The following is a 16,144-nucleotide window of genomic DNA, read 5'->3' as shown; positions in this document are numbered from 1 at the left end:
TCAGTTGCAGCAGCCGGCGATTGTATAAAAGTTTCATACAGGAAGGTTTTCAATGCCAGTAAGATTAATCTCGCTTGGCCGATTGCCATAAAGAGCAAAACACAATTCATGCACGGCCTGTAGCTCAACTAAATATAGAAACAACGTTATATGCACCACATATTTTTGTTGTGAACTATTTTCTAATTCGGCGGGTTTTGAAGTTAAAATTAATCCCCAAGTCTGTTTTTAACACAATAGCCTATAGTCCTGGTTAATCAAAGTTTAACACTCAAATATACGAAAATATACCCACGCCTTAAAAACCTCTCTTTAAATCAATTTAATTTCCGCTACTGCCAAATTTCTTTTAATTATGAAAAGCTTGTTTGGTTTACGATTAGCTTTCACATTTTTACTTTATATTTTAAACGTAATTTGGGGGGATTTTGTTATATTACCTACAGTTTGTTTTATTCTTTTCATACAGTGATTCCTAACAGGGCAGTTCCTAGAGGCTTATAAAATATAACAAAACAACTTAATTTGCAACATTGATTTATGAGATGTAAAATTAGAAACAATTGAAAACTTCAGGCCATTAGCTTGCAACTACCACAAAAAACAATAACACAAAAATAATTGGAAAACATTAACATAGCAAAAAAACTCCATCATAACAAAGTTTTACAAAAAGTCAATCTACTTAAAAATGCTGATATGTGTAACACCGTATAGGTTTAATTAAAGCAGCGTTTTGGTGATTTCATACTTTTGGCAACATCTGTGAAAAATAATTGCACTTGTCCGCAGAAAATATGGCTTGGGAAATCTCCTTGGCAAAAATCTGACAACACTAAAACTATTATGTAGTACAGAAAGACTTGAAATGCTTAAAATATATACAAATCACAATAAAAAAGGTGGCAGGTTATTAAAATATTACAAAAAAACTTTGTCATGGTACAAAAACACAGCAATTGGAACATACAGTACATAATGACAGCACAATTAAACAATAGATAAAAAACTGTTACAAAACACACTGGTTTTTGTGTTAGCACATATAACATGGTTTGTGTAATAAAAAGTGATTGACAATTGTTACCTGCAACTTATTTGATCAAAATTTACACACAACTATACACTGACATTGTTAATTTGTGCAAGTGAATTCCATGGGTCGTTTTTCATGTCTATAGGTTCAATACAGACAGGTCTGTATGCAGCTGCATTGTCTGCAATATCGCTTTCAGCAAAGGAAAACGCAGAGACATGAAACAATGGGTTAGGTTCAGGACTTCCTATCCCACTGTCCTTGAAGTTATCCGACACTGGCTTCTGTTCTTCAGAGTTTGGATTCAACACAATCTTGGCTTCCTCATGTTCGGTTGGTTGGCGGCTCGGGAGACTTTCTGTCGCAAAACTGATGTTGTCTGTTAACACACTAATTTCCAGTGGCATTATAATGCTGTCATCCAAAATCACAGGTTCATTTAATTGTGGAGGTGGGATTTGAGAGTTTGCTGTAGATGTTTCATTATGTTTAACAGATTTGGCTTCAACTTTAAGTGATGGCAATGGAGGAAGGTTTATTGTGTTAACCAGTGAGGGACCATCATCAATTTTATTTGCTTCTGTGATAGAAATATCCAGTTGTTTTTCTTTGTTCTCCGACCAATCAGGGTTTGACTGCACAAAGTCACACATCTCAACTACAGCATCAGACAAAACTTTGCCAAACTTATTTTCTTGGTGTGTAAAACAACTTTTAGTGGTGACTTTGTTTTGGTGAATAACTTTTCCCGGCTGAAACTTCTCCAAAGTCGTTAACCTGAAGTAAAGATCCTCAAATTGATTCATCAGCTTAAAGTTGCAAAACGACAGCTCGCTGAAAGCTTTAGGGACATCTGTATCTGAACAATAGTCAAAGAAGGCACAAAAATACTTCCCAGTATTTCTTTTCATCAAAAGATCCCCTTTAATTTTCTTAACAACTGGACAAAACATGTCAGTTTGATCAACTTTATTTTGAGACTCCCATCTTCTTTTTGCCCCCGGTGACCAAACCACGATGATTTTATCGGATTTGTTTAAAGAATTTTCCATCCAAGTCAAAGAATCCTTGTAGATCGCATCCTGTTCCCAAAGTTCAAGCAAAACATGAAATCCTAAATCACACTGTAGAAACGACGCAAACTTAAGGATTATATCCTTGTGTTTTGGGTGATCATCAACAAATACGATGTACACAGTCATGTTACTAGGATTACTGATCACCGTAGCATCACCTAATCCTGATTCAACTGATGATGAGTTGGGCTTTAAAGACTTAGTACAAGACAGACAAAACTTTTTGCCAGGAGTTTTAAAACGTTGTTGACATATACAAAGTATTAAGAAAATCAGCAGTAAAATTGCCACAAACAGCCCCACAACAATAGGGACGATAACGGACCCCTGAGTCACCCCAATTTTTGGATTTGGTGAAACCTCAGTGATAGTAACACATTCTGTACGACGAATTTTAAGCAAACGGGAGCGAGGTATCCCTTCAACCTCTAATTCTGCAGTTATGATTGCTGTATGGTTTTCAGGAAGCTTATAGTAGTAATCATGATTGTCTGAAGTAAGATATTTCGATTCATATTCTTCACCTTTCTGAATAATTAGTTCAGCTTTAGTAGTTTTATTGTTCAACCTTGGAATGTGATATCCAAAATGATATGTCGCATTTTCACAGAAATATTCAATTATGAAAAGGTTCAAGCTGCAAAATTCTGTCAGTTGGTGGCCATCGGAATGTAAGTTGCGGCAAGTTTTAATAGATACTTTTTCATGTAAATGAATATCAGCTAAACTTGTAGACTTTTTTTGTAGTGGGTAGCTAAGTACAAATATATCAATGTCGTCCCCGGCCTCGATTACTTCATTAGTTAGGTTTCCATAGCAATCAGTTACAGTGAAAGGAAAGAGTTCTTGCAAATTCTGTCCATCAGGAAAACAATAAAACTTGGACATAATGTTTCTGTCCTGAGAAATAAATATGCCCATTCTTTGAACGTCAATCTCGAAAGCTTGAAACGTTTGCAAGGCATTAGTTGAAGGTTGCCACGAAAACTGCATCTGGATTTTGGAGTATTGACTTCCGACAGGTTTTACAACTTCAACAGTTACTTTAGTTGGCTTGGCCACTGGGCTAGGAGCAAGAGTGTCGTTTATATTTGAACATTTGGTCTCCTGTGTTATACACCTGATCGGTCCTTTGCTGGAACTGACCAAACATTCGCCTTCCTTCGGACACATCAGCCCAGTTACATGTCCACACCACAACAAAGTTGATAGAAGGAAAATCAAATGTAACAAACGATACATCACAGCTAAACATTACCAAGCTTGCTACTCTATGTTTAAGAAACCTGTACATCAATAAAAAACAGCTGTCATATACCCATGAACATACTGTTGCTGCCAGGCATAATGTATCAACAAAATTTCAGCTCTTCCGGCAGTTTTTTATTTTAATATGCCAACGTTTCGATGTCCAATACGAACATGTCATATAACCATATTCTTCTAATAATTATTTAAAAACTACCGTTAGATTAAAACCTCAGTAGTCAGTACTAAACAAAAACCCTTTCGCAAGCAGAAACAAGTTTCACCACTAAGTTGCGTCAGCTGCGTCAACTGCGTGTGCGTAACTGATGAGAAATATTATGTTGCGCTAAATATATATACGCATCTACACTTTTCCGGCCTGCGGCACTACAAGTATGTACACTTTCGTACCCATTTAAACAGCACTACTTTAAACTTTTTAGACCTAAGCGTGTTTTTCAACCCTTTAATATGTATGTTTTTGTTTCAAGTTCAACACAAATGCAATTTGTTTGTTTTTTTTGGCCGAAACAGCTTTTACAGTTTCGGGAAATCCCCTAGTTACGTACACCAGGTGTTTTCCCGTTACGTCATTGCACGAAAGCAAAACAGAGCGTTCAAAAGCCATACTGCGTATTTATTACAGTGGCTGTCAAACGTTTAAGCATACGGCGCTATAACAAACTAAATTATCTTTTCGGTGGTACACTTTGCAGGTCAAACACACAGAAGTTACCGTAATAATTCAACTTAGTTTTGGTAAAAGAACTTTGAAACCTCATGTACGCCCGTATTTCGTCATCAAGTCCTAAATACCAGAAAAGTTTGGATTTTCTAAATTTAATATTTTACAGCACACAGTTTAAGAATCACTGATTTACGGACATACCCGAAAACTTCTGCCTTCCCGTCTTTAACCTTCGTTAGAAGAAACCAAAACTTTTACTGTCAACGTTGTTTTGCGGGAAAGATGTGTTTTGTGCTTCCTTACCTTCGTTACTGTAGTCTTTTTTGTGGGCTCTTAATCATTGTAGTGCACCAGGTCCATTGAAGGCCTTACATCGAATCTGCCAGTCACCAAGCATTCATCATATGGCAAGGCGTAGGCTAGAAAATCTGTGCCGTGATCGCTGGTCTGCATCGACGTTTCAGGGCCATGGGCGCCGGCACGTAGGGGCAAGAGGGGGCACTTGCACCCCCCCCTCCCGAAAATTCAAAGTACCGCAAAATTACAACATTTTTCTCCAACGTGATGACTGAAAACGATAATGCTTTTAAAAAAGGGAAATTGATATAGTCAAAGTGAATGTCTAAACAAAGGATGTGTACATAATTACTTGATATAGTAACCTATCCCTGCAAATTTGTAAAAATTTTACCCCCCTTGGAAAATTTCTGCTGGCGCGCATGTTCAGGGCTGATCCCAGTTATTCATTTATGTCTTTTTGGTGGGCTATACTTACGAGATACTAATCTGTCAAATTTGATTAAAAATTGTCACATATTTATTTGCAACCATACGAAAATTTCGTGCAGAAATTTATTACCTATTTACATTAATTAGTGCACATAAAAAAAGTTAAAGCGTGACAAAAATGATGGAAAAACAAAGAATGGCCACAGAACAAAACATACTGCTTCACATTTGGCAATTTCATGTCGTACAACAAAATATCACAAAAATGGACACTGTATATTTGCTGGAACACTCACAATTTTGGCAGTTGCAATGATTGTAATGTTAAAACACAAACAAATTTCATAATGGCAAAAATCTCACATTGGCAATTTGAATGCTCACAGTAATATTTTTTCACTTCATAACACTTTACTAAAAAGTCTTGGTGGCAAAACACATGAAACATTACATGCTGAAACTAAAATTAGACTTAAAATCCAATTTGATTTACCTTAAGGCTTAAGGTAATACAGCCACTTGTAAAACACAATGAGTACAAGAGAAAATACAAACATCTTTGTACAAAAACCTAAAAAGTATTTAAAACATGAGGATAAAAACTGTTGGAAGTTATGTGTGTAAAAGACAAAAAGTTGGTAAATAAAAACACAAGCACAGCAGCATATTACAGAGCACACAGAAGTACAGTGGCATTTGTATGTTTTAAACTTGCTTTTTATCATTTGACTAAAAGTTCAAAGGACCCAATTTCATGAATCTAAATAGAATTGTAAAATGACATAAAAAAATTTAAAATTTTTACAAACAAAATTTCAAGTTTATAGAGCTCTTCTGGCAAGTATTTTATCGTGCACTGTACTAGTCGCATTCAGTGTTATTTACCCTGATGAAGGCGACCTGTATTGGAGGACGAAACATCGGAATAAAAATACATTTGCCAGAAAAGCTCTATAAACTTGCTATAGTATGCCCGACAGCAATAGCTTATATAAACCTAAAATTTGTTTAATGAAGCCAAAGATTTCCAAGGATCATTCTCCATATCAATCGGGGCGATGATGACTTTTGGTTGAACTTCCTCGCTGGCAACATATTGGTTAAAATCACTTGTGTCGCTGCGGAAGTGAAATGAATCAGCATTAATTGAGGGGTCGAAAGAAAAATTGAAGCCCCTTCTAGGTTGCAAATTTTCTGTTTCTTTGTTCCTTGCATTTGTATCCAGAGGTTGGGATGTTGATGGTAAAGTCCGTGGGTGTTGTGGAGCTTTTTGATCAGCATCATGTAATGATGGTAGCATTTGAACTGAAAGTGACTCTGAATATTCCTGACTAATTTCAACACTTTGAAACGAATCACATTTACCCCACTGTACATGTTTATTTAAATCCACACCTTGGTTTGTAGTTTCAAACTTTTCTATAGTTTTACTTGCTGGGTGATTTGCTGTGAAACTGTCAGGTCCAAAATCACCAGAATATTGACTTATTTCGATGCTGGGACCAATTTCTGAACTAGGAGATGCCCCTTGGTTGAAACTTTGAGATATAAAATCTTTACTGATTTCTATGGTTTGGATGGAGTCATTTAAATCTTCATTAGAATCTGCCACGCTATGAACTTGAAGTTGTTGGTTTTTAGAAGCTGGATTGGGATTTGGAAAAAGGTGGTTTGTCTGTACAGGTTTTTTCTGTGGAAAGGATTTACTACCATCTGATAGACAACTGATTTCAATGCTCCGAAAGGAATCAGAAACTTCACTTGTATGAGCACTTGCTTGTTGATCATTCAGTTTTCTGCCAGGATGTGTGAATGGCATCTGTTGTCGCATCTGATTATCTCTTAAATCAGTAGGGACAGTAGAAAGGCAACTCATCTCCAAATTCACATCATCTAACGAGTCCACAACCTCATGTTCTGTATGTTGCTGAGTTCTTGTGTCGGAAAAGTGAACAGATTTTTGAGCTGGAACCTGTCTCGCCGAAGCAGAATTCATGTCAGACAAACCACTGATTTCAATGCTCTTGAATGACTCCTCAGTATCAATGTGTTCACAAACAGTTTTACCATTTTGTTGCCTAAACTTTGTGTCTCTTGACATTTGCCTTGCTCTGTTGTCATGGGTTACAGCTGGGATGTAATGAAGAACATTTCCTGGCATATTAGTTAAATTTTGGGTAAAATTGCCATCTGTGTCAGATAAACAACTAACTTCAATACTCCTAAACGACTCCTCAGTTGCCACACTGTCTTGAATGTCACCAATATTAGGTTGTTGGAATCTCGGGTTGGAGAATGTGGGGACGTTTTTGTTTTCCGACTTTATTTCTTTATTTGGTGAAACCTCGCTTAAACACTGCTCCAGTTTGGGTTGAGTAGCTTCTTCGATTTTCTGCAGTGCAAAATCTTCTTCACTTATGAAACCGCTGATTTCTAAACTTTCACCAAAGTCGTCGTAATTCTTATCTGGTTTAACATCCCTTGAAGTGTTTTCTTGCACCTTAAGTGGATTACAACTTTGAGATTTATATTTGAATTCTCCTGCATCAAGGATCGGCGAAGATGGAGGAATGATATCCATGTGATTGACACAAACGAAATCATCACTTATACTTATAGGTTCGTGCTCCGTGTTTTTCGGTGCTAACACTGGTGAGGGCTTGTACAAATACCATTCATGATTTTCCTTTGCAATTTTTGACATTTCCGATACCGCTTGTTTCAATCCCAGCCCGTACTTGGTGACATCAGGTTTTGCATAAGTTGAAAACTCAACTTTTTTCTCCACAGATTTAACGCCAGGCTGATACAATGGTTGTCCATATAATCCAAAGTAAAGCTCTTTAAAGTCTTGCATGAGTTTGAATCTACAAAATGTTAAGTCACAGAAAACCTTGGGAATGTCCGAACTGGAGCAATAATCAAAATAAGTGAAAAAATACCGGTCTTTGTTTTTGTCGTAAAACAAATCCTTTTTAGCTTTTTTCAGCAGCGGTGTAAATAAGTCTTGCTTGTGGCAGTCCGATGTGGCAAATTCATCCCACCTTTTTCTGGCTCCTGGTGACCAAATAACAATCCACTTATCTGATTGGTCAATTGCCTTTTCAATCCATGATGCACAATCTTGGTAAATTTCATCTTGCTGCCAAAGCTCTAAAATAACTTCGAAGCCAAGGTCATGATGTAGGTAAGCAGCAAACTTGAGAACAATATCTTTATGTTTTGGGTGATCTTCAACAAACGTGACTAAAACTTTAAGGGGACCAGATAGTTCATCCACACCCCCCTTAAAACCTACATCATCACGCATGGTCACCTGGTTTGCGTCTTCCCGGTTTGCAGAAAATTGTGAGGGATTTAGACGTTTGACGAACCATGCGGGGCAGCACAACTTCAAAAACTTCGGAAAACATGTTTTTCTGATGATGAAGTAAGCCACAATAGTAGAAACTATCACAAAGAACACAATGACCAGCACAGGTGCAAGAATAGGAGTCAATAATTTTGGTTCATTGACAACCAGAGGCACTGAACAAGATGAAATATTCAACACCGCAACATCTCTTTGTGTTCGCATTTTGTAAATTCCGGACAATTCAAATTCAATGTCTTTGCTAATATCCAACTTTGTTTGATTAATATAAACAGGAAACTTCCCATCAACATCTTGAATTGTATATTTTTTATACGCCTCCAATACCTGACTATCCTTGATGACGCCACGAACAACTAGTTGTCGATCAGTAAAAAAGCCCGGCACATGATATTTCACTTCTACTTTGACTTCATTATCAACACACCATGATTTTACATTCACTTTAAGACATTCAGATGCTTCTCCATTTTGCAGTTTGTTACAATCAATCGTGTATTCCTTGCTGATGTTGTAGGCATGTGTGTCAGCCATGTGGGGTAGACTGGCCACAATAACTTCAATAACATCCCCGGGATGTACTCGATAACACATGCAGTCGTAGTTAAAGGACGCACGGGCATGCTTGTTGAAACTGAGTGGGTTGTTTATGCAATAAAACACATTTTTGGAGCCGGTACATTGACCTTTCACACAGTTTAAACTTATCTGAAAGGCTTTTAAGTTGGTGATAGTGACATCTTGTGGTGGTTTCCAGGTGATTTTAAGTGCAGCATAACGGACTGAATTAATCTCTTCGACGTAACCAGAAACAGTAAGATCCAGTGGGGGTGAGACTTGGATATTTGTGAAGTTTCCACATTGTCTGGAATCATTAACAATTGAACAACTGATAGAGTGGTTAGTTTTTCCCGATAAATTAGTAGATGTTGTTGAACAATTGTTGGGACATTCACAGCTTTGTGGATGACATGAATTAAACAATGATATCAGGAAACAACAAAAAATTAAAGAAAACATTGCACTGTAACCAGATCATCTAAAAACATTTAAAATTAACATTTTGAAAGTAAAAACACAAATGTTACTATTCATCTACAAAATTAATAGTTACAAAAAAATCATCTTAAACAAACAACATTTTTTAAAATACTGCTTACAGTTGCAGTTTATAATTTATCCGTTATTTTGAGTTTTTAGCCCAACTCAATTCATTTATTTCGTTCACGCGCAGTAAGTAATCAGTTATGTGCATTGAAATAGCAACGACGCAAACAAAAATGGATCAGCTGGAGCCACTAGTGGCCATTGCAAGTAGCTGACCCTATCTATTTAAACGGTTAAATATGATACTTTTAAACTAGCCGTTCCTAAAAATATCATTAAATATTATTTTATAGCAAAAACATAATTATTTTTTCAAAAAAACATTATATTCGTTAAACTGTACAATAAAAAACAGTTAACAGGAAGGAAACGAAACTGTTTTCGAAACTCAAAATGTTCGGAGAAATTTTACGTCAAAGAGGGAAATTCCCGATTCATGGTTGGTTGGTTATCGTCACGCTCTTGTAATTTCACCAACAAAATGATATCATTAGTTTTTTAAAAATGTTTTGGAAGAAATTAACAGAAATAAATCGTTAAGCTAATGGCAAATCAGCTCTCGCGCGATTTGTCTTTTACATTGTAACGAACTTTAAACCAAACAGTGATAAACATTGTGAAAAATTTGTTATGAAATATACTGTTTTCAGTTAATTAAACAAACGAGAACCATTACATTGACATGAAAGACATTAGACGCATTCCTTTACGTAACAGAACTGTGACATTAATTTTGGATGGCTGTAAAATAGTTGTGGTTTTACTCGGTAATTTTACAACAGATGATTTGCGATGGCGGAACTTGCCACCCCGGAAAGAAAACTAAATAAATTTGGCTTGTGAAAATCACCGACGTCATTTTATCGCTACGTCACTGCCTGTTTCCTGGCAACGACTCAAAAACGTGACGAGCGTAGCATGTTTAATTGCAACGATTCGACAATAACCGCGTTAGATTCGTGAGTGATGTGATTGAAATGATGAAATCGCGTTCGGCGGATTTAAACAAAGTTTCGCTGGGCCGCCCCTAGATTGAATCTTGGGACCTTATTTGCCTTTGCGAAAATACGATGTGCAAGGGTCATAAGACGTCTAGAGTTTCGTAGTTCCGACAAACAAGTTTCCATGTGATGCAGAGATCGCTCCTAGAAACAACTTGGAAAGAAGGAAACGTCATAAACAACTGGGGTTGGAAGGCGTAGCAGGAAGTGAACTCGTTTGGGGTCAAGTCCCGTTTACAACAGAAACCTTGCAAAATATTTCGACCATGGCAAATTGGGTAACAAAGCATATCCTTGGTCTCAGCCATTATACTTACGGCTTCAATACAGCCTTCAGACTCATATATGCGTTCCAATTTCCTATTTATAGGCATCGAGCTGCCCAACGCTATAGTGCTGATTCACGAAGCCAATTTGTGAGTGTATGTGTGGTGCACAAAACTCAAAAATATGCTCAAAAACTTTATGGATGCGTGTTCAGCATATCTACCATATGAAACTTCCATTTCGTAACACTTTGTATTATCTTAAACCGCCATTTGAAATTTGTTGTACCAGTTTAATTAGACGTGTAAAAATTTATTGAATCATTTATCAATGGCGGGTCAATTTATAGCAGCAAATGTTTTGTAATATGTTATTTTTATAAAGCACTAAGCTTTTTTTGCGCTTTAATATTTCTGCATCTAATGTCTGCCACACAAATAACTTTAATTGGTCTGTGGGTTTAAAGAAATGTCAAATTGTAATTGTGTAATTTCCTGCTTTACCCTGTCAAGGCGTTTTATAGCCGCTTGTGGATATATAAACAATAGCTTGCGTTGGTTAAAGGAAATCTCATTCGACAGAAACTGATTCGAAACTGGAGAAGAATTGCGCAAATAACTGGATAGCAGTGATGCATTAAGGAAAGCAGCAACGCGAAAACTTCTCCAGAAACGCGTGACTGTCGACCTACTTTCCTTAAAACACGAAACAGCAATCAGTTTTGTGTTTGGAAGGAAAAACCTGTTTGTGGAATTAAAAAAAAAACGTTCAAATATAAATACACCAGTGTACATTATTTTTAACACATCTATCGTATTGTTCATGGTATCAGCGCATACAATGCCATTTAGTGTTTGTTACAGTATCTTTCCCGCAAATAGTAGCCATCATTATTCTTGCCCACACAATGGTGCGAAAGTACACCATAACGCCTTTACCCTAAATACAATGCGATAAAAATGAGGTTAGTTCCGAGCCTATTGTTCAAATGCTGACCCTATTTATAACTGGAACAATAAACTCTTAACCCATGAGATGAATATATAATATGCTATCTAAATAGCTGCATATACAATAGTGTGAAAGTGCGCCGTAACGCCTTCACCCTAAATTTAATGCAGCAAATTACGGTCCACGAGTTGGAGCGCTAGTTCCGAGCCTATTGTTTAAATGCTGATCTTAATATCATTACTGGTACAAAACAAACCCTTTACCTATAAAATAAGAGCTTAAAAACCTGAAGCAGGTCGCAACACAAGGCATACTAATCGGTTCTTTGGCCCCAAACCAATGACTGTGGTAAATTCGGAACAAAATGCACACGATTTTATTCATGTTAATGACAATTTAAAGATCAAAGCTCGTTGTGCGGTAACAAAGCATTCATCAATTAACACACAGGCTACTTAATTGGCTTGTTGCAGCATTTAAACTTAAAGAGGCACATACTGCGTTGGTGTGTGCAGTATATGGGAAAAAGCACATATTTTACACAAAACAATCTGCTAAAAGTATTCTAAAGTGCATTTGATTGTCCTAGAACAGAATTTAATGACAATTTTTTTACAAGAAAAACATAAGGGACCTTGAAATGTTTTAATCAGTTGTTTTCGCACTGTTTGTTAAAGTTTGATCTGGGTTTATATGCCTTGTGTACAAGAAGTCCCCTTTTTACTAATTTGACCCATGGCCCACTGAAGAATAACTTAGCAGTGAAGATAAACACAGATTACATTTTTCATGTACCGCTGTTGGCAAAAACAGGTAACATTGTAAAAAGCTGAGGGTCTCCAAAGGTATTTTTGCATGACTAGGGATCAGATGGGAAAGTTTATTGCTAAAAATAAGAAACAATCAGGTTTGTTACAAGGAGTCATGGTTTAATTGAGTCAAAGGGTATGATTTTGTTTTGGCATTTTCTTTGCAAACGGGTTTTTGTATTTTTCCAAAAGGCCTGGCAGGATGAATTAAATGACTTAGTGGGCGGAATCCTGTGTGTGGGCCTCACTTCAGGAACGCCTGTCCATAAACAAACAATAAAATGAATTGAGGAGCAATTGTGGTCAGCATATTTTGAAATTGCCCATGAAGAAACATCCCATGTACAAGTAAATGTTTGCAGTTGATATACAAAGCTATCCACATACATACAGCAGAAACACATAACTTGGCAATAATAATGTGTAGGCAACATATGAAACTGCTTTAAATGCTGGCAACTAATCAAAGAAGGAAGTGGTTTAAATTCATCCAGTTTCATAACCCCATATTGGTTCATTGAAATGGCTATCATAGTTTGACCACCATAAAAGCTTGCAATGGTTATAAGAACTCCAAATACCAAGTTTTCTTCTGCCCAAGGCTATGTCTAGAAAGGAGTGTTCATGTATGAACAACAAATTGAAGTTTGAAATTCTTAACATTTGACGTAGTAAATGGCAAATACACGCAATGGCAGAAAATTAAGGCATTCAAGCACTGCTATATGATCTCTTGATAGTAAAACAGTAGGCAACCCCTTTCCACATTGAAAAAGGTTTTGGCCAGAACAATAAAGTAGGTAAACACATGAAAAATAGAACACAAAGTAAAGAAAAATAATCTAAGTGTGGATGAAAAGAGGCACTTGTAAATATTTGGAACTTTGCCAGTTTGTGATGTAGTGGAACATTATGGTCTATATGACATTGCAATACTTGGAACATGGAAGGCTAACGTCACGTTTGTGTGCAGTTTACTGCCATCCATGTTATGAGTTAGACATTAAACGAAGCTAATGACTTCCATGGATCCCCAACTAAATCAATTGGGGCGAGTTCTGGTGAATTTGCCGATTCACCCATTCTTACTATGTCATCCTCGTCATCATCAAAATGAAATGAAGACGCGTGGATCGAGCAATTACTCGTCAACGAGTCCGGTTGTGGGCTTAGTGTACAAATCCCACTGTCCTGAGGTGAGTTTGCATCCGGTTTTGCGGTGTTCAAGCGCACAAGAACAGGATATTCATTTTGCGACACATCTACAGCATTTTCACAAGGTATTCTTGATGCTATTTTCAAACGAAGAGGTTCACTTGCTTGCTTTGCTTGTTTTTTTGGCAGAAGTTGTTGAAGTTGTGGGTTTGGTACCGTGGGCTCCCCGTTGTCAGTAGCAACATAACTTTCCATGTTTTCTACAGGTTTTCTGGTGTTTACACTCTCAGACATTTGACTTATTTCCGCTCTGTGCATCTTTGTAGCTATTTTCACTTCCTCGTTGGGATCTTTATCCTGAGTAGGTTCCATCAGTGGAGGCGGGGGAGCGATATTCAGCTTGTTCACCATGAAAGTCTCCTCACATTCAGACTGGAGAGGACACACTTCCTCATGCTCTTCATACTGCTCCTCACTTTTATACCAATTCGGGTTTTTCTTCACAAAGTTGCACATGTTTTCAATCCTGTTCTTTAAAGGCAATCCAAACTTGTTAATCTGTTCAAAGTAGTGCTGGAGTTCGACCCGATCTTGTTTTTCATATGACCCTGGTTGAAACATTTCAATATCAAGCAAACGGAAATACAGCTCTTTGAACTGGTTCATCAGTCTAAAATGTCGGTAGATAATATCACGAAACTTCTCAGGAATATCAGCTTCAGAGCAGTATTCAAAAAAGGCAAAGAAATACTTTCCTTGGTTCTTGTTAAAAACTAGATCCTTCTGAACCTGTTTCAGTATCGGTGTGAACAAATCTTGTTGGTCGGTGTTCTCGCCTTCAGAAAATTTGTTCCATTTTTCGCAGGCCTTTGGTGACCAGACCACAATAACTTTATCCGAATCTCTTAATGTGTTTGCAATCCAGGTTGAAGCATCTTTATAAATGTTATCTTGATCCCACAACTCAAAAATCACCTTAAAGCCCAGATCGTTTTGTAGAAAAGAAGCAAAAGCCAGTAAAACTTCTTTGTGCATCTCGTTGTCCCCCACAAATGTAATGCAAACTGTCCGAGTGTTTTTGATCACTTTGGACGTGACAATTGTTTCATTTGTTATATTTGGCTCGAACTTCTCAGGTGGTTCAGGCATTTGGTGATTCCTGCGACTTTGGCATAGCTTTTTAACACTTTTCCGTTTCGCAAGGACAAAGGCCACTACCATAAAAATAAGTGCAAGGAGAACACACACAACAATGACAATCAAAATATCGCTATTTAGACCTGAAGCAGCTGGCTCTTCGGTTGGTTTACTGCATACAAACTTCATGTAAGCCACCTGTCGAAGATCTCGGTCACTGTGAATTGACATTGAAATATTTTTCGTAATGTTAAATTTGTCAGGCACAACCAACGTGTAGTTGCTATTGGACATTGGAAGGTGGTCAATAAAAGATTCAGTTTCACACCAAGTGAAAGATTTTCTGTAAGTTTCAGCATAACACAGTATTAGTGTAGCGCTGCTTCCGAAAGTTTTTGGGAGATTGTAGTCAATGACGGCTGTTCTGTTCTCACAAAAATATTCTGTGGCTTTAAGTTTCATAGAATTTCTCTCAACGCAATCTTTTACTCTGCTTAAGCGTGGGTCGTCACAACCAGGAATTTTAATGGTTCGTTTGTAGTAATTTTGTTCTAAACGTGGTCCAGGTTGTGGAAGACTTCCTACATAAACAATAAACTTCTTTCCAGGTCGAATCTCTTCTGAAGGTGCAGTACCATAGCAGTCATAGTAGTACTTGGCAAATATATGCAAGTTGAATTGAAGTTTAATATCAAAACAGTAGTACTTCTCAAGATTCGGATATGGGAAGTTTGTGCTATCCGTTTCAATCACTGAAAAGTAGTATCCTTGCAGTGATGCAATTGAGGCTTCATGTTCTCGTTCCCACGAAAAGTTGAGAGCTATTTTGTCAAATTCGCCATCAGAAAAGAGATACCAGCCTTGCCCTGGATTTTTAGAGACTGGTTTGCTTGCAGGTATTGCCACTTCAGAAAACGCTGCACATTCATTGCTTTGAATGGAACATGGAATAGTGTGTAGGGTGTTCTTCAGTGTATGGTGGGAAACAGTTGAGCAGTTTGAGATACATTTGGACATTCCATTCACAAAAACAAAGGACGATGCCAGAAAGACCCAAAACATAGTCATGTTTACTCTACTTTGGTTTATCACAGAACTATTGACACACAACTTTCTGCAGCTGATGATTGAAATAATTTAAATAAAAAATAATTGTTAGGATTCACATATTTAAATAATAATGCACAAAGCTATTTGGTAGTTCCAACTTTACTAGTTTTAGACTGGCTGCCTTCACATTTGTCCCAGAAAAAGGACTCTTTTTTTAAGAGCCATCTCTCTAACTTGCAAAACAATTTTATTCTATAGAATAGAATTGTACACAAACAATTTTTAGTGTAAAATTTCTAACTGTTAAAAATGTTCATATTTTATACATTTTGTTTTACTGAACTCACAACAGATCAAATCCTTGCACTACAACGCTTTCCTGTATTATTAAAACAAACTAAACTGCTTAACCTTTTTCGTTCAAAAATAAACCACAAAATACACTAAATCAAATCGTGTCCATTAAACACAATTTTTGTCAAATAAACTTTCAAAAGTAACAACTAAATTTAATAGA

General features: G+C 36.9%; 2 protein-coding genes across 2 annotated transcripts; both read right to left on the bottom strand.

Annotated features, from left to right (window-relative positions):
• Nucleotides 1-303: 303 nt before the first annotated feature.
• LOC145228844 (uncharacterized) lies at nucleotides 304-3,742 on the bottom strand. Its single transcript, XM_080094050.1, has one exon. The coding sequence runs from the start codon at nucleotides 3,352-3,354 to the stop codon at nucleotides 1,120-1,122; it is 2,235 nt and encodes a 744-aa protein (XP_079950176.1). The 5' UTR covers nucleotides 3,355-3,742; the 3' UTR covers nucleotides 304-1,119.
• A 1,097-nt stretch (nucleotides 3,743-4,839) lies between these two features.
• Nucleotides 4,840-15,719, bottom strand: LOC145229758 (uncharacterized). Its single transcript, XM_080095085.1, has 2 exons — nucleotides 13,295-15,719; nucleotides 4,840-9,186 (listed from the first exon to the last, which is right to left on the bottom strand). Exons 1-2 carry the CDS (start codon nucleotides 15,643-15,645, stop codon nucleotides 5,775-5,777), a joined length of 5,763 nt encoding a protein of 1,920 aa, XP_079951211.1. The 5' UTR covers nucleotides 15,646-15,719; the 3' UTR covers nucleotides 4,840-5,774.
• Between the last annotated feature and the right edge of the window lie 425 nt (nucleotides 15,720-16,144).

Source organism: Phallusia mammillata, chromosome 5, assembly GCF_965637545.1.
Source record: "Phallusia mammillata chromosome 5, kaPhaMamm4.hap1.1, whole genome shotgun sequence".
Lineage (NCBI taxonomy): Eukaryota > Metazoa > Chordata > Ascidiacea > Phlebobranchia > Ascidiidae > Phallusia > Phallusia mammillata.
This window is presented reverse-complemented; position numbering and strand designations above follow the sequence as displayed.

Bases quoted from the DNA above. Each gene is read 5' to 3' on its own strand.
- LOC145228844 (XM_080094050.1), bottom strand. From the start codon at position 3,354: ATGTATCGTTTGTTACATTTGATTTTCCTTCTATCAACTTTGTTGTGG.
- LOC145229758 (XM_080095085.1), bottom strand. From the start codon at position 15,645: ATGACTATGTTTTGGGTCTTTCTGGCATCGTCCTTTGTTTTTGTGAAT. The intron at 9,187-13,294 runs GTTTAATGTCTA...TGTTTTTAGATG, and splicing joins CCATGGAAGTCATTAGCTTC to ATCTGGTTACAGTGCAATGT.